Source organism: Thermobia domestica, chromosome 18 (assembly GCF_964235325.1).
Source record: "Thermobia domestica chromosome 18, izTheDome1.hap1.1, whole genome shotgun sequence".
Lineage (NCBI taxonomy): Eukaryota > Metazoa > Arthropoda > Insecta > Zygentoma > Lepismatidae > Thermobia > Thermobia domestica.
Window position 1 is genome coordinate 64647459 of NC_137471.1, and position 21921 is coordinate 64669379.

Below are 21921 nucleotides of genomic sequence, written 5' to 3' on the forward strand. Positions count from 1 at the left end.
GCCAGGTAACTGACGGACGCAACGTACAAAGCTTTGCTAATCGTTATGCATTTCATTCGTTCCTGTATTTTCGACAAGAACGACCACGCCGAAGCGTTTACCGGGAATTAACAGAATCAACACTTTGCTCTTCATTTTCATTTAATTAGGCATTACTTTTCGTTATTCATGTTGACAGAGACAACGCCTACGACATTAATCCATTACTTACCACAGTCATATTAACAGAGGGAACACTGAAACGAAGCTGCCTTTCAGCATTTGTTTCCTTCACTCACTTCTATGCTTTTAGATAGTTTCTTATTCTCTTAATGGAAAAACGGTTATTTCAACTGCTTGTGAAAAAAAAAAACTATAATTAAGAAAACAATCTAACCTTTTAGAGTTTATTTTCTTTCCATTCGTCTCTGTCGATTTGTTCGTACGATTATAAGCAGCATACGAGTTGATTTTGAGTTTAACGTCCCGTTCAGCAGCGAGGCTATATGAGACGTGGACCTACTGATTAACGTGGAATCCGAACCACATGAGCTCCCGCCGGGAATCATAAGCAGCATACGAAAATACCATATTAAAATTAGGTCTAGGCTTATAATAGTTCTGTCATAAAAACGGAAATTTTACGATTTAAATGACTGAGCGAGTATCAAAGAGGCTGCCTCAGATATTAATTTCCAAAGGGGAAGTATTTTTTACAGAACGAACGGAAATTCTATTTTATGGTTACAAGAGTACGATTACTAGCGTAAAATCATTTAAAATACCACTGGAAGTTGTATATACGTTATAAATTTTAAATATTTGCAGAAGATAATGTATTTCTATCGCGAGAGATAATTTTTACACGTTGTACGTTAAAATACCGTGGAGACTATACACACTAGTACTCAAACATAAATAAAGATCGAAATGGTGCTTGTAGGAGTTGGATAGCAGAGGTTGGTAGTTGTTTTTAATATGAATAATTGTTTCTGCTTCCTACGGACTCACCTATGCACAATCTCATCAGCTTGGACCCTCCCTGAAAGAGAGTAGATATAATCTTATGTAGTGGCGACTAGAACAGGTTGAACCGTAATTTCTTGCATCAATAAGTTTTGACGCAATCCTGCGTTGCTTCGTGCAGACGCTTTTCCAATCAGGTCCTCCCGCTTTGCCTTGCGGAATACGTATAATTCTTCTTTGTAATGAGCATCAAGCAAAGGTTGTTCCATGTTTTCCGCTTAAATATTCATTTCACAGCAAATCAGTTACCACGCATATTGTCAATCAGTACGCTATAGTATAGACATGCGCCTTACAAATGAGAATGCTGTAAAATGTCTTTATATATATATATCTTGTAGACCTCTATCTTCAATATTTTAGAAAGGAAAATGTTCGATTTCGTTAATATATGTTTTTCACTTTGCCAGAACATAACGCCGTAAATAGTAAAGATCAACTTTGTATTCGCTTAACTGTATTGTATCTAGCAACCGCTTTACACACAAAATATATGCTAATATTTTGATCCTTCGCCAACATAGATACTCGTAGTTAAAACGTCAGGATAATTTTGTCAGGTTATTCACAACGGTACAGATTTAGATGTACACTAACTAATAGCATTCAAATTTATAATACACGTAAATACTATTATTTCTCTTTCAGAAATCGTAATCGTGGTCTTCAAATCAAGGACATCATCTTAGATATTTACGCAAGCCTATACTCTGGCCATTTCGTTTATTTATTTATATTTTTCTTTTTCGATTTAAGGATGTGATCTTTTGGTTCGGGTTTTGAAAATTTACGTGTTCCGCTAAGTTGATTGCTGGTATCAGGTCATGTGCAGGATGTTGCATCATCCGGTCGTGACGTAATATAACGTAGTAATTAGTCCACTTTGCACACAACTTTATTGATAAAAGTTACTTACGTACGTTACGACACAGCTGAGCGAACGTCAACGAGCACAAGGGGTTAAAAGCACCACAGGGTTTGTTTCGTTCTACCTCGACTCACTGATACCATGTGACATTACGTTACCCTCGAGTGGTGCAACTTGAATACAAATCTAACCTCAGCCGCAATGATATACAGGTGATGCTTTTTTGTTGTTGTAAATTCAATGGAGAATTATGGATATGATGTGACGTAATAGTCTTATATCTTTCACGTGGTTTATTGTGTGTGCAGGTGGTTCGCTTGAATTCTCTTAATGTGGTGAAATCAAATACGATACAGGTTTATTTCGATTTAAAAAAAAAAAAAGTGATAGGAAATTTAATGATCTTTTGGCGCAAATTGTGCAGAAGTTTGTTATGAGGCTATGGTTAAGCACTCACTTTTATCAGGTATTTACTATCAATTATCTTTTCAATAATAAAATATTTATTTGGTTTCGTTTGCTACTTTTTTTTCATCACGAAAATGTGGAGGTTCTTGCTGTAGTTTTATCTATTATTTAATAACTAATATATTTCAAGTTTTGTACATTTAGAACTGATACGATAGAAAGTTCGCTTACTTCTGTATGTATCAATACTTTAAAGATGGAATGTTGTAAATAATAGGAGAATAATTACAGTCGGACCCACCATCATTTCTAACCGATTCGATTCGTAAGGAAATGGATCCTGGTGATGTTCAACGAACTGTTCCGAGAAATCGGTTCATTGAATAAAATGGCCAAAGTAAAGACTTGCCGATATTTATTTGGTGCGGCGGAGTATTTCTTCACACAGTAAAAAAACTGTATTTTATATCTAAATTTGTATGTTTACTTTTCTCAATCAATTACAGATGTTTTATGGTAGTTGAAATAAATGAGCCCACATAAAAGATGACTGTGTTACATACTATATTTCGCCGGCTTAGTATTTTTGCACAGTGTACAAAAGCAGTATTTTGTGCTTCAAAGAGTAGGGTTACATGTTTTATAGGGACACATAATCATTGTCAAACCCCCGTTAAGTTATTGTAAAGAAACATACTCCAAGAAGCTTATAATGTAATCTAAATTGGGCGGCGGTAATTTTGTCACCAGCAACTACGTCACGGTAATTTCGCCACCGAAAATTTTGTTACGATAATTTCATCACCAGTGTCTTTTAGAACATAATACAAGTACAATGAATGAATCGAAAAAGTTTTGGAAATTCCTTTCTTTAATCTTGAACTGAAGCAAATCGAAATATAATAATTATAATAATAATAATTATTATTATTATTATTATTATTACCGTATTAAATAAAGAGTTACATATTTTAGATATCGTATTTGAGATAAGAGATAAAAGTTTCCAGTAATTCTATCACAAATATTATCAACTCGTGTACAGCATTGCTTTTTTTTCACCTCTCACTCACTCAAAGAAAGATCCAAGACATTGGATTCACAGAACGGTGCAAGAGCAATGACTCTATTATGCGTCTATTATGGAAGAAAATGAACGGATTGGCATTTCTTCCCGCAACAGATGTGCATCAGGAATACAAGAGGCATAGGAGGAAGCACTGGAACTTCTGGTCTGTTTTGATAGTACTTAACCCTTATCCGGGCAAGACATTTTTGTACCGTAAACGGGCAACCGGGGCCTGTGAGGCCCAGTATATATTTTAAGTGCAGAATACACAAAATCAATGCCTATTCTCACTTACTGTTTAGACTAGTCTAGAATGCACCGTTATATATTTTTGTCAAGTAGCGAAACTTCGTGTCACGCTTTTGTAAGCCAAGCAGAATAGCAAATCCGGTCCAGACATTTTTGCAACGTAAACGGGCAACCGGGGCCTGTCAGGCCCAGTATATATTTTAAGTGCAGAACTCTCAAAATTCAATGTCTGTTGCCGCATACTGTTCCGACTAAAGGTTACAATAGTCACGTGTTCAATATATAATTATGTGACAATTTGATCTAATATTTGACAGGAATTTCACTAAAGTTATGCGGGGCCTAGGAGGCCCCGGTTGCCCGGTTACGTCAGGAAAAGATTTTCAAATTATTAAAAAAGAAAAAAAACCATTAGCTTTACCAACTCGATATGTTCATGATTTTAACTTCGACGAAAGATAGAAGAATTCAGTATTTTATGTCTTCGAAATATGTATGGTTATTGAGAAATATTAGAAAAATGAAGCTACTGGGCCTGGGAGGCCCCGGTTGCCCGGATAAGGATTAATTCAACAAGTTGAAGAAACGGTTTCAACTGAGCTACATCAAGATGCTGTGGGTCAACCACCAAAAAAGAAACTAAAAGAGTGTTTCAGATTTTGCAGAAACTGTTCCAGTCTTTGTGCATAACGTATAACACTGGAACTAAATGTTTGAAGAAAAAAAACTTTTGCTTGTTGTTTCCTATCATGTTATGAATAGTAGAAAATCAACCTATAAAACACTTATTGCATTATAACTAGTTATATTTTTTTCTATTTTCTGTTCTGAAATTTTGAAAACTTAATATTTGTAAATAGTGATATATAAATTCATTAGCTACCCATTTTGCCTGTGCTTTTAACATTTTCTGAACCTGACATTATGTTCTCTTATTATTGTTTGTTCTTGCGTCGAGTATCCGAAACTTCGATCTTCCAGAGTCGAACACCAACTGAATTGTTTTCCAAGTTTGATTAAGATAAGATTAGCTGTTTCGGTCGTTTACTTTGTCTCTACTTAGTTCAACAAAGGTGAGAAAATGACCATGACCAAATTTCCTATATTCTAATATTTTGGTGACGAAATTACCTAAACCCCACGTTGGTATATATTTTTTGCAGGAAAAATCGTTTTTTTGAAATATCAGGTTACACACAATTATTTAATCTGTACGCAATCATTTAGGAACACTAAGGGATAAATAGTGGTTCGGCATGTGAAATCATTCAAACAAGAAAAGCAAAGGAAAACGTTTTCATGAGACTGTCGAACTATTGTAAATCTCCACAAAATTAAATCTTTAGAAGGTGTACATCCTTCAAGACTACAGATTTCATGCTTATTCTCAAAAACAAATACCGCATAACTAAATTTGCGGTACTGATTAAGAAAGCTATACTAGGATTAAAATAAATGAGTGCATATCACAGAGGTTTGTGAACAATATTAAGTTCCATTGGCGGAGTATTTCTGCACGAACTTGGAAACATGTATTTTATGTTTACTAGAATAAAGTTAAAAGTATGAAACCATTATAGACAGTGTTCGAAGTGGACAAAAAAAAAAAAAAAAAAAGCAGGGGCTGTATGTTGTATTACGATTTTAACTCGATATACCGGCTATCTAAATGTTGAAATACTGTGAGGGTATGTTGCCTAAAAATGCATTTCTATTTACATAATGACTAAAAACTACTGTAAACTCCTATTTAGTTACGAGGAGGGGGCATGGAGAGACTGATTCCTCGCCAACAGCTTTCTGAAGAAACAAAATATATATATACTTATATTTATTATAGATAATTATACACGAAAATGCTCAAAAACCGAGTTATTGTAATAATTTCCTGCAGGAACATTTCCGGACCTCCGGTTTTCCAAACCCCCAGAAGATTCGCCTCCACAGCAGACATCCCCTAAAACCGCCCACGCTCAAAACTCCATTTACATGTATTAACGCAAAAAGAAACAGACATAACTACGAAAGAAACAATTCAATATGGCACATCAAAATATAAATTAGATGGACTTCTAAATAGACACCTCATTTTAAAACAAAAGGCAGTAAAAATATAACAAAAATGTCGGTATTGTCAACTTCGAAATTATTTCTCCGTAAGAAATAAAATCTTACGTGCAAAGCTATTCCTAATTACAAGAGGCAATATGCCTTATAACTGAAAAACCAGAGGCGGAATGGCATACCACCGCATACCGTCTCACTTCGACCACTGATTATAGATGCTGTAAACTGTGATTTTGTGATAACAGACGCTTCTTGCACTATTCTCATTTATGCGCATCCTTCCGTCGCTGACGCATCTCTCTGCTGTGGATGCATATCGTAAAATTGTAATTGTTGGGTAAAGTTCCAAAATTCGTCATCCGTTTCTAGCAAAATTTTGAAAATTTACCGGGAAGATATTAATAATTTGCTTGTTTGTGTGCTTGATAATGTATAAGGGGAGCGAAAGTTGTGCTTAAATTTCTTACATCAACAGTTCTAAACATGGAACTACTTGGCAGGCGGAGGGAACTCCTAGGCGCAAGGATAGTTCATGGTAGCATTAAAGGCATGTAATGAAATTTGTTTTGTAAACATGGCTGGTGATGATCAGGAACATCTATTAAAATTTAGTAAAAGTCATGGCTTAATAAATCTAAAATTGTAGAAACTGCGATAAGCAAATAACTGTAAAGAAACGTGGAAAAAGTTATACTTTTCAACGCACCGGCAAGCAACAACAAGGCGGCAAGGTTATACTTTTCAACGTAACGGCAAGTAACAACCAACATGGCGGCAAGGTTATAGAACACAAGTCCCCTTTCCCATTTACCTGAAATAAAGACAAAACAATGTGCCGTGAGCCGCTCTAACCCACCTTCACTCGCTTACCCTCGCTCGGCAATTCTGTGTGAATTAAATACTAAACTGTATATAAAGGGTCCATGTTCCGTTAAGGGGGTCCAAAACTACACCGGACCCCCTTAAGCTAACTTAAGCTAACCTAACCTAAACCTGACTTGACCTAACCTAACACATTATGTAATCGAACGAAAATCAACAGAAGAAGTGGTGTCAAAGATACTGGACCCCCTTAACGGAACATTGACCAGACACCAATTATTACACTTTTTCGCCAAAAATTAGCGGACAACCAACTTCGGAATAAATGCCTAATTGTTCAATTACTTTTAGTGGCTCCTTTAAAAATTATCTACGCTTGAAGTAATATGTCGCCGAGTGCAAATTTTGTGGAGTCAATAGGAAGGAAGTGAGTGAAAGAATTATATCTTTTTAACAATTAAGTGTTTCTACTGGTGTACGTAAACTTGACCTGCACAGATATTTTATTCCATAAATCATACACTTTCCCCGTTACATAACTGACTTATCAATCTGCATTCTACGCAAGTTAGAATTAAACACTACCTTTCTGACTCAGCTAAATTTATATCCTTTCTTGTATTTTGTTCTGAGTGAGCTGAATATGTCATGCTTGTATCGTCACCAGTATCATATTTTGGTAGTTCTAAATTATTGTTCGACAGATATTCTGCTTTAGTTACAGTTTCAGTACTCGCCATATCAACGTTTAATTTCCCGCTTGAAGAATTCATAATTTGTTCCCTGGACACATCTTTTGATAATATTGGAAACGTAAATTCTTTATTGATAGTCATCACTGGATATATCCACAACTTTCCTTCCATTCCAACTTTCTTAACAAAATCGTAAGTAGGACCTCAAGCTGTTCTTCCCGCTGAAACTAAATCACGTGACTAGACTTGCGCCGATACTCAAAGCACTGTTGCCAGATCTGAATATTAAAAAGGTAGCGAGGTTGGATCCAGAAGACATTTAATTAAGCTCGACCCTAGCCATAGGAGCTAAACAGAGTTCTGATTGGTTGTAGTTATCCGTTTCTCGTCCCGTAGGATACATATAACAAATCAAACGCTAGCTGTTGTCGGTCCTCGTGGCGGAGCCGTCCCAAGGAATGTTTTTAATTTCCATAAAACTTTTATAATTAAAATAATATTCATTTGCCCTTGTACGTAATATATAATTCATAAAAAGTAATTTACTTACTTCGAAACATAGTTGAGCTAGTGAAGGGGGTTACAAGCCCTAAAGGGCTCGTTTTATTCCACCTTGACCCCCTTGATAATACCACGTGATATTACGTCACATTCGGGTAGTGCAACTTCGATGTAAATGTAAGCTCACCCGCTTCGCTGTGACCAACTTGAAAACAATTGGCTGCGGTAGCGCGTGAAAATTATACCTCCAGAAGTAGCGGATTTTTAACTATTTGTAGCCCAAAAATAAAAAATATCAGATGTCTAGGTTGCCAATTGTCAAGCAGTAACCGCTCTTTCGTACTGTTGGTGGTGGTGTGTTGGGGCAAACTCAATATTACGTCAGTTGCAGTATAATTAGTAGTGCTATTTAGCCGATTCGCTAGAACTGGTTGTTAAAATATTTCGAGTTCACAGAACCGTTTGTTATACCTAGACATAACAGCATAAGCATTTATTTCTTAATCTCAAATGCTCATATATCAAGAATGAGAAGTGAAATCACATAAGTGTAGTGGTAAGGGTTGTTTATATTTAAAACGCATATATTTATATTTATATACCATCAACGGCGCTGACTTTCCAGAACTTGTGTGGGTGCATATCAATGGCGTGGCATGTTAGCCCAGTGTTGCCAGATCAATCAGTTGGAAAAGCAGGAGATTCGAAGATAAAAAACAGGAGAAAGCAGTAGACACATACAGTGGTTGCGTTTAAATGTAAATCCGGGGGGGACAATAAAATTTGCCATTATTAAGGGGACAGTAGTCAAAACAAGCAGTACAGAATTCATTTCCGATTAACTACGTTGAGCAAATAAAAGAGAAAGTCCCGATTTATATTAATATTATTTGATACACACGTTTGTGAAGTAAAACGTAGCGAAAGAGCAAAGTGGAGTGGGAAAATGTCTTTCCATGCACGTAGCGATAACGTAGCTATATGGCACAGCCACACGTGATCGTGGCGTAAGACGATTTCTTGCTGACGATCGTGGAGAAATTATCTGAGCCACTCTTCCAACCCAAGCCCCAATCTAAACAACTTTTACTTGTAAATCTTACAGAAAGTCAGAATATAGACGAATCTTATAGAATATGACGTACAGTTGTATTCTTTGCATTCATATTATATACAGTAAAGCTCTATAACTATATGCTCGACAGAGCTTTGTGTATTATAACAGAGAAATTTCATCTTTTTAAGTGAGGAAACATTAAAAATTCAATATTAATAATCTTCAACTTCTCGAAGTAAGGAAAAAGCAGGAGATTGTTCACTTTTCGTTTTCTTTCGCAGTAGATCAGTAGAACGTAGAAAAAGCAGGAGATCTCCTGCAAAATCAGTAGATCTGGCAACACTGTGTTAGCCTGTTTTCAGAAAAGTATTGATATTTAATTGATTCTTTTTTAGTTAAAATCTTTTATGAACACTGTCATAAAGGGCTCTGATACGATAGAGTAACATATACCAGCACTATAAGGAAAGTTAGGGCTGCCCTAGCTCAGTCAATAACACGGCTGATTTAATCGCAAGAGAAACAGGTTCAAACACGGGTCTAAACTAAAAATGTACCCACAAGATTATTTGTGTGGGTGCTGGAGCGCATCTATACCATTATCAACAATTGTCGATCCATTCCTGGGATAAGGTCTTTTCAATGCTTTTTGACAACCATTTATCTTATAATTCGTTTCCAAGATTTTCCCAGTGATATCTAATGTCGTCACACCACCTTGTATTAGGATGTTGTGTAGGACTCGACCTGTCACTTGCTGTACAATGCAAAAAATTTGCTTTTCTTATAATGGTTTGTTTCTTTGTTTTCTAAGAGAGTTATATCTATATATCTACCTATTTATCTCTCTCTCTCTCTCCATATATATATATATATATATATATATATATATATATATATATATATATATATATATATATATATATATATACAGGGTATTTCAAAACAACACCTACAGCGTTTGGGAGATGATTCCTGACACCAAGATAAGACAAAAAGTATAGGCCAACCTAGCTGCACAAATGCTTCCTTTCGGAGTTATAGGCTGCGGAAATGAAGAAAAAATTAAGTTTAAGGGTCCATAGCCCCAATATTATAGGACCTACCGTGATCGGTCAAGACTATTTAGGAACTAGTATGTGCCCTATCTAAATATCCATGTTTAAGAATCCTGCGGTACTTCTGCAACAATTTTTATAGAGGTACGAGGGCCATCCGGAAAGTGGTACCCGTTTGCGCCGCATGAAGCGCTGACGACTCGGGGAGCCGCTGGGCAAGGTCAGACCGCGTCAGTGGTTTGTCTGCCTGCTCTGTGCGAGGTTGCGTGACGCTAGCAGTGCCTGTGATGTGTCTGGGCTCGTTTATAATGATTAAACGAATTGAAAACCCCGCCAGTTGTTAAGTGAGGGCCGTGATTAAATTTATTACTGCACGAAACGTTCGACCTTGTGAAATTCATCGCCAATTAAAGGAGGTGTATGAAGACAATGTGATGGATAAGTCGTCTGTTCAGCGCTGGTGTCGCAACTTCAACCTGGGGAGGGGGAGTACACACGACGAGGAGCGTTCAGGCAGACCATCTGTCATTACAGACGAACTGCTGAGGCCAGTAGACGAATGCGTGAGGAACGATCGGCGCGTCACAATTGATGAACTCTGTGAACATTTACCTAATGTGTCTCGAACAATTGTTCATGAAATTGTCAAAGACAATCTGCATTATTCAAAAATCTGAACAAGGTGGGTCCCTCGCATGCTCACAGATGAGCACAAAACCAAGCGTATGGCTGCAGCACTGACGTTTCTGGGACGTTATACCGATGAAGGAGACTCTTTCCTGAATCGCATCATTACAGGGGACGAAACATGGGTTTGTTATGCATCACTTGAGAGTAAACGACAGTCCGTGGAGTTGCATCACGCTCATTCACCAACCAAACCAAAAAAAAAATCAAGACAGTTCCGTCCACCAGAAAACTCATGGCAACCATATTCTGGGGGCGACGAAGTGTACTGCTCATTGATTTTATGGCCCGTGGAGACACAATTAATACTAATGCGTATTGTGAAACATTAAAGAAATTACGGCGGGCAATACAAAAATCGACGGCGAGGTCTGTTGTCTACAGGCGTCATTCTCCTTCATGACATTGCCAGGCCCCATGAAGCTGCGAAAACACAACAATTTCTGCAACAATTCAAGTGGGAAACCTTTGACCATCCACCGTATAGCCCGGACTTGGCCCCATCGGATTTTCATCTCTTTACGAAGCTTAAAGACTTTCTGGCAGGAAAAGGATTTGACAGCGGTGAAGAACTTAAACGAGGCGTGACTACGTATCTCAATACGCTGGCGGCGGAGGACTATGACGCTAGAATACAAAAACTCGTCACACGGTATGAAAAATGCCTCAATTTGCTTGGGACTATGTGAAGAAGTAGTGTAAAGTATGCTCTTTCCAATAAAAATTTGTATATTTGTTAATATTGTAATATGACTGAAGCGATTTGATAAAGAGCAAATAATATTTTATTAATATTTTGTAAACTTTCATATTTTAAATGCAAATAAAACTCAATTCCCAGTCTGGTGCTATTAGGTCGTTCATACGTGTAAAGAAATTAATGAAGTCTCGTAACAATTCAAAACTATGTTTAGATAAAACATTCTTTTAATAGGAAATATAACTTATGTAGCAATGTGTCAAGGCAATAACAAACACTTCCTACTTATGAGGTAATTCTGAAAATGTAATTGTAAGCGGAAGAAATGACGCTACCAAAAACTAGGAAGAAAAGGTAGGTGGACGAAAAATGAGTAGTGAACTCGACAAAGAGTTTTGAAGTGACTATCAGAGAAGAAGGATCAACCTCTCAAATCTTCACTGATCAAAATCTGGGTAAGTACATGCTGGTTACAAATTCATAACACATTTTTATTATTCGACTTCGTTACCAAATTCATTCAATTCATAACCTAACTTCTAAATTTAATATGACAGTTGTTATAGATTTTGACGTAAGGCCACAGTACCAGTTTGGGTAATTATCTGATCTGATATCTCTAATTTTATTTATGCAATCAAAACCATCCATCTTAACACATTTACTGCTCTACCTTAAAATTAAATGGTTAAGTTTGTTATGAGAAAACACTTTAAATTGCCCCCATGCTAATATGGTTATTAGTACATGAGCTGCGTGTGGAAAAAATCGTGTATGTCGACGCCCGGATTTCGGTCCAACAAGTTGGCATATGCTATGGTGGAATAAGCGCCGGATTTTGTGGCTAGCGCCCTTGTTAGAAACATGTTTTAGGAGTGAGTGCAAAAGAAAGTTAATGATTAACGCCTTTGCACATAAATGATAGTACAATTTTCCGTTTAAACATAGGTATCGAACCCGAAGCCACACATATATGAGTAAGGAGTCAAATCATGCAGAGAAAAATTACATGGGATATCAGATTTGTTATTATCCAGGATGGTGCTGATATATATGTTTGAATATGTGCATACCATTTCCTATCGAATATTCTGTGGTAACTTACAACAAAGAAATATAGATAGATAGATAGATAGATAGATAGATAGATAGATAGATAGATAGATAGATAGATAGATAGATAGATAGATAGATAGATAGATAGATAGATAGATAGATAGATAGATAGATAGATGGTTTTGCGCTTATGATTGAGTTGATTTTCATATGTCAGGCATTCTTAGGATATCTTATTGCAGTGCATTGTAACCGGAAATGCTTATGTAGACAGTAGGGTGTGCGAAGGTTATTTTTAAACACGAAGTTAGTTCAGTACAGAAATCACGTTCAAGAATTAAATATTTATTGTTATAAAACTTATGAGCAGACGTAGAGTGAAGTTAAGATCAGATATGGCGACCCCTCCATCTCCCTCCCAAGCAAATAATAGACGTGGTGAAAATGTTAACCAAACTTATTTTCTGAATCTAATTCTCAGTCAGGAACACCCAACCAAAATTCAAGGCCTATTGTAAATGTGTATAGCAATGGGGGCAGCTCCTTTTCCCAAATATGATTCGAAAGAAATGACTATCCAGCAGTTCTTTTGTGCGTTTGACGACACTATAAAGCTCAACAAATTATCCCCAGATGAGGCTAAAGATCTAGTAATAACATGCTTTTCAGGAAAGGATAAAGAAAGATTACGTGTTTTTATAAATACGAAGCAGTTACATACCAAGATGAGACATTTAAGGAAGAAGTAAAAAAAAAAAAAAAAAAGTATTTCAAAACACTGAAAGAGAATGTAGATATTTTTGCTAAAATTCAAAATAGAGCTCAAAAGAAACATGAGTTGGTACAGAGTTACATATACGATGTATTAGGATTGATAGATAAAGGAGCGCCCATATTAACGGAAACCCAGATTATTTGTACTTTTACTAACGGTTTGAGGCCATACTTTTTAGAAAGAGTAGGTGTGCAGCAATTTAATTCATTGGATGAGTTTATTCAAGCCTTGAATAATCTCGAAACAAATAGGTATAGGGTGAAAAAAGGAAAAAACATGAGCTTCATGCTAGGCTAAATTCATCAATGAAAAAGGAAATGCGTAAATTGGGAAAATTGCGTAAATATATGTCGTCAGATTTAAAAACATCATCAGAATCAAGTGAGACCGAATTATCCGAGTCAGGTGAAGATGAAGATAATATAGTTTTGCGTCAAAATAGGAGATCGCGTAATAATATGAGATCTAGTTCGCAGGTTGCTTTTCGAATTCTAAATTATATTCATGCTAAAGAGCTTATTGCTAATCATTCTTTACTCAAGCATAGTGTGTTTCAAAAAGACTTAGGTTCATTTTATGCTATTACGAAAACGCTTCTTTTAGAGTATAATCCCAACATTCATACGCTATCTATGTTATTAGACATTCCATTAATTCTTCCACAAAACATAAATTCTCTATACCAAGTAACCAATTTGGGTTATTTATCACTAAATCGTATTGTTTCCTTCAAGCTTCCAGAACATGTATACTTATACCAAGATTCTCTTCACTTAATAGAAAAAGATCAGTGCCATTGGATTTCTTTCTTGTTTCTTTGCTACACTAATCAAATGTCGATCTTACCTAAAGCGAAATGTTTATCAAACTTATTGTTTCATAACTCTACAGAATTTTGTGAAATGCAAACTAAAGAAACAAATGCTAAGTTTATTTTCAAGCATACTCCTTTGGGAATAATTCTCTCCACAAGTGTAAATGGTCACCTAATTAAAAGATACACGGAAAACCAGCCTATAGCAATGTCAACGTCAATTATGAAAATACTTCATTTTTCGTGTATAAAGATTTTGACTCCATAACAATAGCCGATCAAATTCTTGACTCACGACGCACTTTAAATTTAACTCACAAAAATTTTAATGCCTAACATCACTTATTCCCCATTTTCTCCTCATATGGATACTTTTTCGAATAAGTTGGAATCTTTAGCGCAGCAAATAGAAAATATAACTGTAAATGCCTACACTCCATCTTTATAAATTTCTAGTGACCCAATGTCATTGCTATTGACAATATATATCACAAGTGCTGTACTGTCGCCTCTCATTATCATATTTTTATCCATAAAGTTATTTAAACTTAATAGGGAGTTATCGAATATAAATATGAATTTACATTTACACAATGAAGAAACTTTAAATGATTTTAAGCACGTGCAAACGAATAGTGTATGAAATGTTTCTTTATACGAAAAATATTATTGCAACATGATGGTATAAACCTAGGTTATGTTACTGAAGTAATCAAATAATAGTCATAACATGATTTGCAAAGCAACTCCAAAGACAGACTATTATTTTCTTTGTAAGAAAAACTCTAGTTTTGAAAATCAAATTCTTGCAAAGCGAGACGAAGACATCAAACTGGACCCAAAAAAAAGTACACAAAAGGTATTCGCAAAGCGAATTTTTGGAAATGTGTATGCGCATATGAAATAATATATGTTGTGTCTTATGTAATTATAAATCTATTCATTAAACTCCCATACTAAAATTATAAAGTATTTTCTTCTGTTTTCCTTTATAGGCAAATAATCAACATGAACTTCGCCATATTCTATATAATTATATTGACTGTCATTTCTATCTTAATTTTCGTTATGTTAGCCATTTTTATTTATTTTCAATGCAGAAAATCTTCAGAAAATGTAATTCAACAGCCACAGCAGAAAATTAGTTCTATTCAAATCCCATTTTACCTCTACTATACCCTGTATATGAGGATATCTATTACGAAAATGAGCAAAATCAAAATATACCTAATTTTTCTTCAGATAATATTTATCTGCGCATTCATGGTTTAAATTACATAGTTACTTATTCCAACTATACTTCAAATATTTCTCCTTAAGTCGAATTTGTGTTGTGTCAATCAAACCAGCAAACATGTACTCTAAACACCCCAAGAGTTTTGTAATTACAAATCACCAACTATAGACTGTAAAGAATATATTCAAGATACCTATGTCGACTATACCTATATGCTAATAAATAATCATCTCTACATCAAGACCATATTAACGACTTAATTCCACCAATATATTTTCCATGGACACTAAAATTTCGCCAAGTGCCAACGGAAGAGGACACATCTGAATTCCTGCTATATCAACTGGAAATAGGATGAACCAGGAAATACTCTTCTGAACCCCCCTCTAGTGTGAATTTCCCTTCCCCAAGTCTATATGTGAAAATGAACAGTGATAAGTGATTATGTGTGAAATAATGTCGTATCAATAGTGAAAATGTTATATACAGGGTTTTCATAAAGTATGGACGGATTTAATTCGCTTATAATTTACATAAAAATGCTCATATTGAAATCAAATAAAGTGCAAACGGTAGCGGAAGGATTAAATTTTTACCTGTAATCTGCACCAGCTCAGTTCATTCACCGCCACACCTCCAACTGGGCGCCATTTACGTCCACACATTCGCGTAGGCGTGGGCTGTTGATGATGCTTTCCCTTACTCTGCTCACTGTTGCAGGCGATGTTGGCGGCCTTCCACTTCGAGGACAGTCCAGGACGCTTCCTGTCTCCAAGAACTTAGCATGCCACTCTCAGCTTACAACTTACTTTTAACAGTCAACATTGAAACAACAATGAAAACAACAATGGATGGAATTTGGTAAGAAACTGACTCTTTCCCTCCCTCTCCCTCTCTCAACGTGTTCAGAGTTGCCGCTTATCTAACAGTCTTGCCAACTAAAAATCCAATCCTTCCGCTACCGTTTGCACTTTATTTGATTTCATTATGAGCATTTTTATGAAAATTATAAGCAAATTAAATCCGTCCAGACTTTATGAAAACCCTGTATAATTATGTAAATAGTGTGGTGTTTTAGTGCATATTTAATTTTAGTAAAAAAAAGAAAAGAAAAGAAAGGTAACAGTGAATCCACAAATAGTTATAGCGATGGATATAATTATGATTATCTTCATGTTACTTATATACATATATTCACAATTTTTCAGTGTAGTGCAGTTTTGAATATTAGTGCAAAATCACATAATACGTGATCAGTGTTTAAAAATAAAAAAGCGAGCGATTTTTGTTTTGTATAATGATATGACATGCTTACCAATATATCAGCGAATAAATCTCGAAAACACATGCAATTCACTCCATCACAAAACACAAATACCGTCAAATGGGGTGAATAGAAACATGGGGGTGAATAGAAACAAAACTCCCAGATTAGTTTTGGATTTATCTGGACGATAAATTAATCAAGAAAACTGAAATTTCTTAACATAGTCTTATACGGCTAAAGTGTCCAGGGCAGAGACAAAATGTTTTACTGAGTTGGGAACACTGAGGTAGACGGCAGTAGCATTAATGTGTTACTGAAATCTTACACGGTATTTTAGCGCTCCTTAAACTTTCTTGGTAAGTATGACATTTTCATATTTGTTGCATTTGAACATATGCCTATTTTGTAGTTTGTTGTTTCATTTACTGGCGTTCATAGTAAAAGTTTTCCTTTTGTAAATTATTTTTAATCAAAATTTAACTTTACTGGGTTATTGTTATGATTTTTAATTAGTGGGGTGAATAGAAACACTTCTTGGGAAATTCTTGAAATTCCTCAAGGAGTGGAAAATTCTTGAGGAGCAGAAAAAAGGACCTGATAGGAATGTATCAACCATCTCTAAGAACAAATTTCCAAGTCTTCTGAAAAAAAAAAGTGTGAAACTGAAGGAGGAAAATATCAGGGCTGGATTTGAAAAGTGTGGAATTTTTCCCCTTTGTCGAGACCAAATACTGAGGATGTTGCCAAAAAAAGACAATGAACGAGAAGAAACAGAACAGCAAAAGTCATCTCAGACTGTAAACCGTTCCCTTATGGATCTTCTCAGGAGCATGAGAGAAGATGAAAAAATTAAATAAGGGAAGAAGAGAGTACGAATAGATGTTTCTGGTGAGAGTTTTGGTTTGTTTTCTGAAAATGATACATTTTAATCAAATCACAACGAAACTCAACCTACCTTTGTATTGTCGGAAGAGGAGAAAGACAACACTCCAGAAGACAACATTCCAGACGATCACGAACTAGATGATGGTTTTCTAAAGCTGGTGATTTTGCTGTGGTAAAATGAGAAGCTAAAACTCGATGAGACTATTCAGCACCTAAGTGCGAAAATGGGAACATGATGCATATGTAGGAGTGTTTTATAAGAGAGCACATAAACAATGAAATTTTCAGAACGAAACTGTTGGGTTTTATTAGGAGTTCGTCAGCACGCTTTAAGTATATGATAACTTTCGGGCCCCTTCGTGGCTAAGCGGTTAGCGTACGCGCCTTTGGCGTGGGAGACCCGGGTTCGATTCCCGGCGGGAGCTCATGTAGTTCTGATTCTACGTTAATCAGTAGGTCCACGTCTCATATAGCCTCGCTGCTGAACGGGACGTAAACCTCAAAATCAACTCAACTCATGATAAGTTTCCCTGATGATTTCAGTGGTTTAAATCTTATTCAAATATCATCAAAACTATATGGTCGTTTATACCTATATGGTGCATTGTATTGTTTTATAAGTTTGTAACTTATGTAATACTGGTCTTATTGAACTAATATCTTGCAGGTATCAAATAAATAGTTCGTTTCAACAAATACGCTGTTTCTTTTTTACCTTTCCAATAGTATAAAAGAAACAACAATGAAAATAAAGTAATTGTTTCTATTCACCCCATGGGTAGGGGTGAATAGAAACATTAAGAAAAATCAAGGTGAAGAAAAGTGGAGTTGATAAATTAATATGACGTTTACTGAAATTCATTAGCATATTAAGACCTTTCTTTTGGAATAATCTGATACGCGAAATCTTTAACATTACCAGACTTATATTCTCATATACCCAAAAATGTGTTTCTATTCACCCCATTTGACGGTAATCTAAAACTGACCTATATTTCTGTTTTGCTGTGAGGAGATTTTTCTTTACCTGTGACATTGCAAGGACCTGAAGCATATTCTTGTGACTGTAATACTGACCTTGTAATATGCAAACGCAATCATAACGACTTCGTTTTTATGTTTGATATGATTATCTTGGACTAAGCAGTTTTTTATCACTCATTCATTTCAGCTTGCTACAAACTGATTTTATTTTAACGAAATGTCTTATACATATATTCAATTTATTTATGATTTGGTGATACTTTGATTTTTTAAATATTAATATCGACATCGGATATGCCGAATATCCAAGCGGGGAGAAATGTAATATGACTGAAGCGATTTGGTAAAGGGCAAATAATATTTTATTAATTTTGACATTAATATTTTGTAAACTTTCATATTTTAAATGCAAATAAACCTCAATTCCCAGCCTGGTGCTATTAGGTCGTTCACACGTGTAAAGAAATTAAGGAAGTCTCGTAACAATTCAAAACTATGTTTAGATAAAACATTCTTTTAATAGGAAATACAACTTATGTTATGTAGCAATGTGTCAAGGCAATAACAAACACTTCCTACTTCAAGTTATGAGGTAATTCTGAAAATGTAATTGTAAGCGGAAGAAATGACGCTACCAAAAACTAGGAAGGAAAGGTAGGTGGACGAAAACGGAGTAGTGAACTCGACAGAGAGTTTTGAAGTGACTATCAGAGAAGAAGGATCAACCTCTTAAATCTTCACTGATCAAAATCTGGGTGAGTACATACTGGTTACAAATTCATAACACATTTTTATTATTCGACTTCGTTACCAAATTCATTCAATTCATAACCTAACTTCTAAATTCAATATGACAGTTGTTACAGATTTTGACGTAAGGCCACAGCACCAGTTTGGGTAATTATCTGATCTGATATCCTGGTTTGTGCAATCAAAACTATCCATCTTCACACATTTACTGCTCTACCTTAAAATTAAATGGTTAAGTTTGTTATGAGAAAACACTTTAAATTGCCCCCATGCTAATATGGTTATTATTACACGAGCTGCGTGTGGATAAAATCGTGTATGTCGACGCCCGGATTTCGGTCCAACAAGTTGGCATATGTTAATATGTACTACTGTGTCTTTATTGCACAAACGGGTACCACTTTCCGGATGGCCCTCGTAGTTGGTGAATACTTCAAATTATATGCCCGTAGCCAAAGTGCTTCTACAATAATTGTTGCGCGAGTATTTTAGGATTTTAAAACAGGTATTTTTGGATAGGGTACATACTAGTTCCAAACTACAGTCTGGATCCGACTACGGTAGGTCCCATAGTTTTATAGCTCTGGATCTTTAAAGTTCATTTTTTCATTATTTCGGCGGCCTATAACTCCGAAAGAATATACAACTTTGTGCATCCATGTTGGTCTATACTTTTTGTTTTATCTTGGTGTCAGGAATCACCTTCCAAACGTTGTCGGCGTTGTTTTGAAACACCCTGTATATAAGAACCGATTGTTAAGAGATTAGAAAAACACTACAGAGTGCAACTGCAGTGTGCAATTACCTGGACAGGCAGTGATGGTATCAAATGGGCGACTTTTCTGATTTTCAAGGAGGTAAGTTTGCTTAAGGTAGTTTTGAGAGTTCTGAAATACACTTTACAACGTCTACAGTATGTTTATCCACTGTTATTCCTCACTTCTTTAATTCAGTTGCTAAACTCGTTATCTGGGAGTCATGAATTTTCTAAGATTTAATGTAACTCCACTTACACATTTTGTTAATATGTACAATACAGAAACACAATTAAATTTGCGATGTTCATATTTACACAGCTCCGCATAACTATTAGCCCCAGGCGTTAACTGAGACATCAACACGGCCAGTGATACTGCAACAGCACAAACTTAACCAAACTTAATGCATTCTGTTTATATTCGGACACCAGTATGGAATTTTTCACAAGATATTTATAACTTGATCTTAGTAAAAAAAAAAAAAACGGACGAGACAAAATTCGAACCCCCCTCTGAGGAGGGGGCGGGGGAGAAATACCCTTAGGCACGCAAAGAATCCATATTAAAGCATATCTTTCGGATGACATAACTACCTATCTACACCATGGGGAAATCACAGTCAAAAAGCGGGAGAGGCACCGTCGACAGTGGCGGATCGTCGGTAGGGAGTCGGCAACCGCACGCGGCGGATCATACACTACTATGTACAGAAAAATTATATTTTTGCCTGCTCGGATCAGAGGCGGCAAGTAACCGCGACTCCGACGCTTGCCCGACCCTTTGCCGACTCTATGTATGCAACGACACGACGTCGCAGCAGGGTCGCGCAGCCGCCGAAGAAAATGAGAGCCTTTGTGCCGCGGGCGTTTTCGCGACGGTACCATCACGAAATTACACGAATGCCGCAATTTAACCACCATGGCGGCCTCCGCCGTTTCTCCTCCTCTGAACCGCTAGCGCTGCCATTAACTCCCCAACATGACCGCTTCGTAATCGCCAGTTCCGCCCTTCACTGCCGCTCTTAATCCTCTACTGTTAATAGTAGCTACAGCATATTGGTACTTCAGTCCTGAAACCTATATACCAATACATGGTTGAAATACAAAATAACTACCAGTTCAGCGTGATACTTCTGTTAACATAACACTGATTTTTTTATTTGCTAGCCGAAGGCTAGCTCCCTTGCGAGGGTTACGCCCTCTGTCCGCGGTGAGTGGTGACATTATTGAGGTAGTAAGGAGATTGGAGCTGGTCTATGGAATGTAGGAGAAGTAGAACATCATTTAATTAAGTAGCACTTTATTATATTTCAACTTTATTTCAATTTATTATAATATCCATTGGACATTATATTCTTGTAATCATAATCATTGGGTCAGGAAGAGATGATGATGAGGTGCACTTGACACGACGAACACAAACAAGTTGTTAAAAACACAAATGCTGGTTATCTTCTTGTCCAGGGGCTACTCTGGACAGTGATGAAGACGAGTGAAGCTCTGTTAGTATAATGAGTTTACAGTGCAACATATGTGGGTGAAACATGATGGGCAAGAATGTCGGAAGAGTAGGCAGAAGTGTCAAAATGATTGGGGTGGTCAGGTGGAAGAGTTTTCAGATAGAGGGCGAAAAGCAGAGATAGAGGGCAGGTGACGAAGTTATATCCCAGATCGTAGTGGCGGTCGATGTCCATTGTGTGCAGAAGTAGAGGATGTCTTTGCTGTAATCGGGTGGTAATGAATTTGAGCCGTAGCTTTTCTCTGTGATGAAGTATAGTAGGAAAAGTTATGCAGTCATACAACTCCTGCGTTGGACTCGGAAGCTTGATTCGCTAAGCTAAGCTGAAAGCATGACGTTCGAGTACTTTCAATTTGTCATAGAAGAAAGGCAAAGTACTAACCCAAGCAGGGTGGGCATACGTCAAGATGGGGCGCAAAAATACCGTAGGTATATAGGTATTCGGGACTGTAGTAGACTGTAATCCCCATGAGGTGCCAGTAAGACGTTTAAGTAGATTTAGACGTTGGTAGGCCTTGCGAACAATTGCTTTCAAATATGGCTGCCAAGTTAGATGATGATCGATAGTGAGACCTAGGTAAGTGACCTGTTTGGTGGGTTGAATTCGTGTGCCTTCGACACGGACGTTAAGAAGATTCGGATTTTTATGTACTCGAGAGCGCTTGCGAGGTGGAATAAAGACTATTGCCTG

At 36.4% G+C, this 21921-nt stretch overlaps 1 protein-coding gene and 1 long non-coding RNA gene across 3 annotated transcripts in view; one reads left to right on the top strand and one right to left on the bottom strand.

Moving 5' to 3' along the window:
• LOC145674879 (uncharacterized) overlaps positions 1–7429 on the bottom strand; it is a 39821-nt gene extending 32392 nt beyond the window's left edge. The window contains exon 1 of one of the 2 annotated variants that reach the window (XM_081745122.1): positions 7074–7199. Coding sequence is in view for 1 of the 2 variants with exons in the window: in XM_081745121.1 (XP_081601247.1) it covers positions 7074–7354 (281 nt within the window). In the remaining variant the exon portion in view is untranslated. Of the gene's footprint in view, positions 1–7073 lie in introns of both variants that reach the window. The other variant, XM_081745121.1, reaches the window with a different exon arrangement.
• LOC145674881 (uncharacterized) overlaps positions 2090–21921 on the top strand; it is a 73710-nt gene continuing 53878 nt past the window's right edge. Inside the window, exon 1 of the long non-coding RNA XR_014129051.1 lies at positions 2090–2339. This is a non-coding gene — a long non-coding RNA (uncharacterized LOC145674881). The remainder of the gene's footprint in view (positions 2340–21921) is intronic.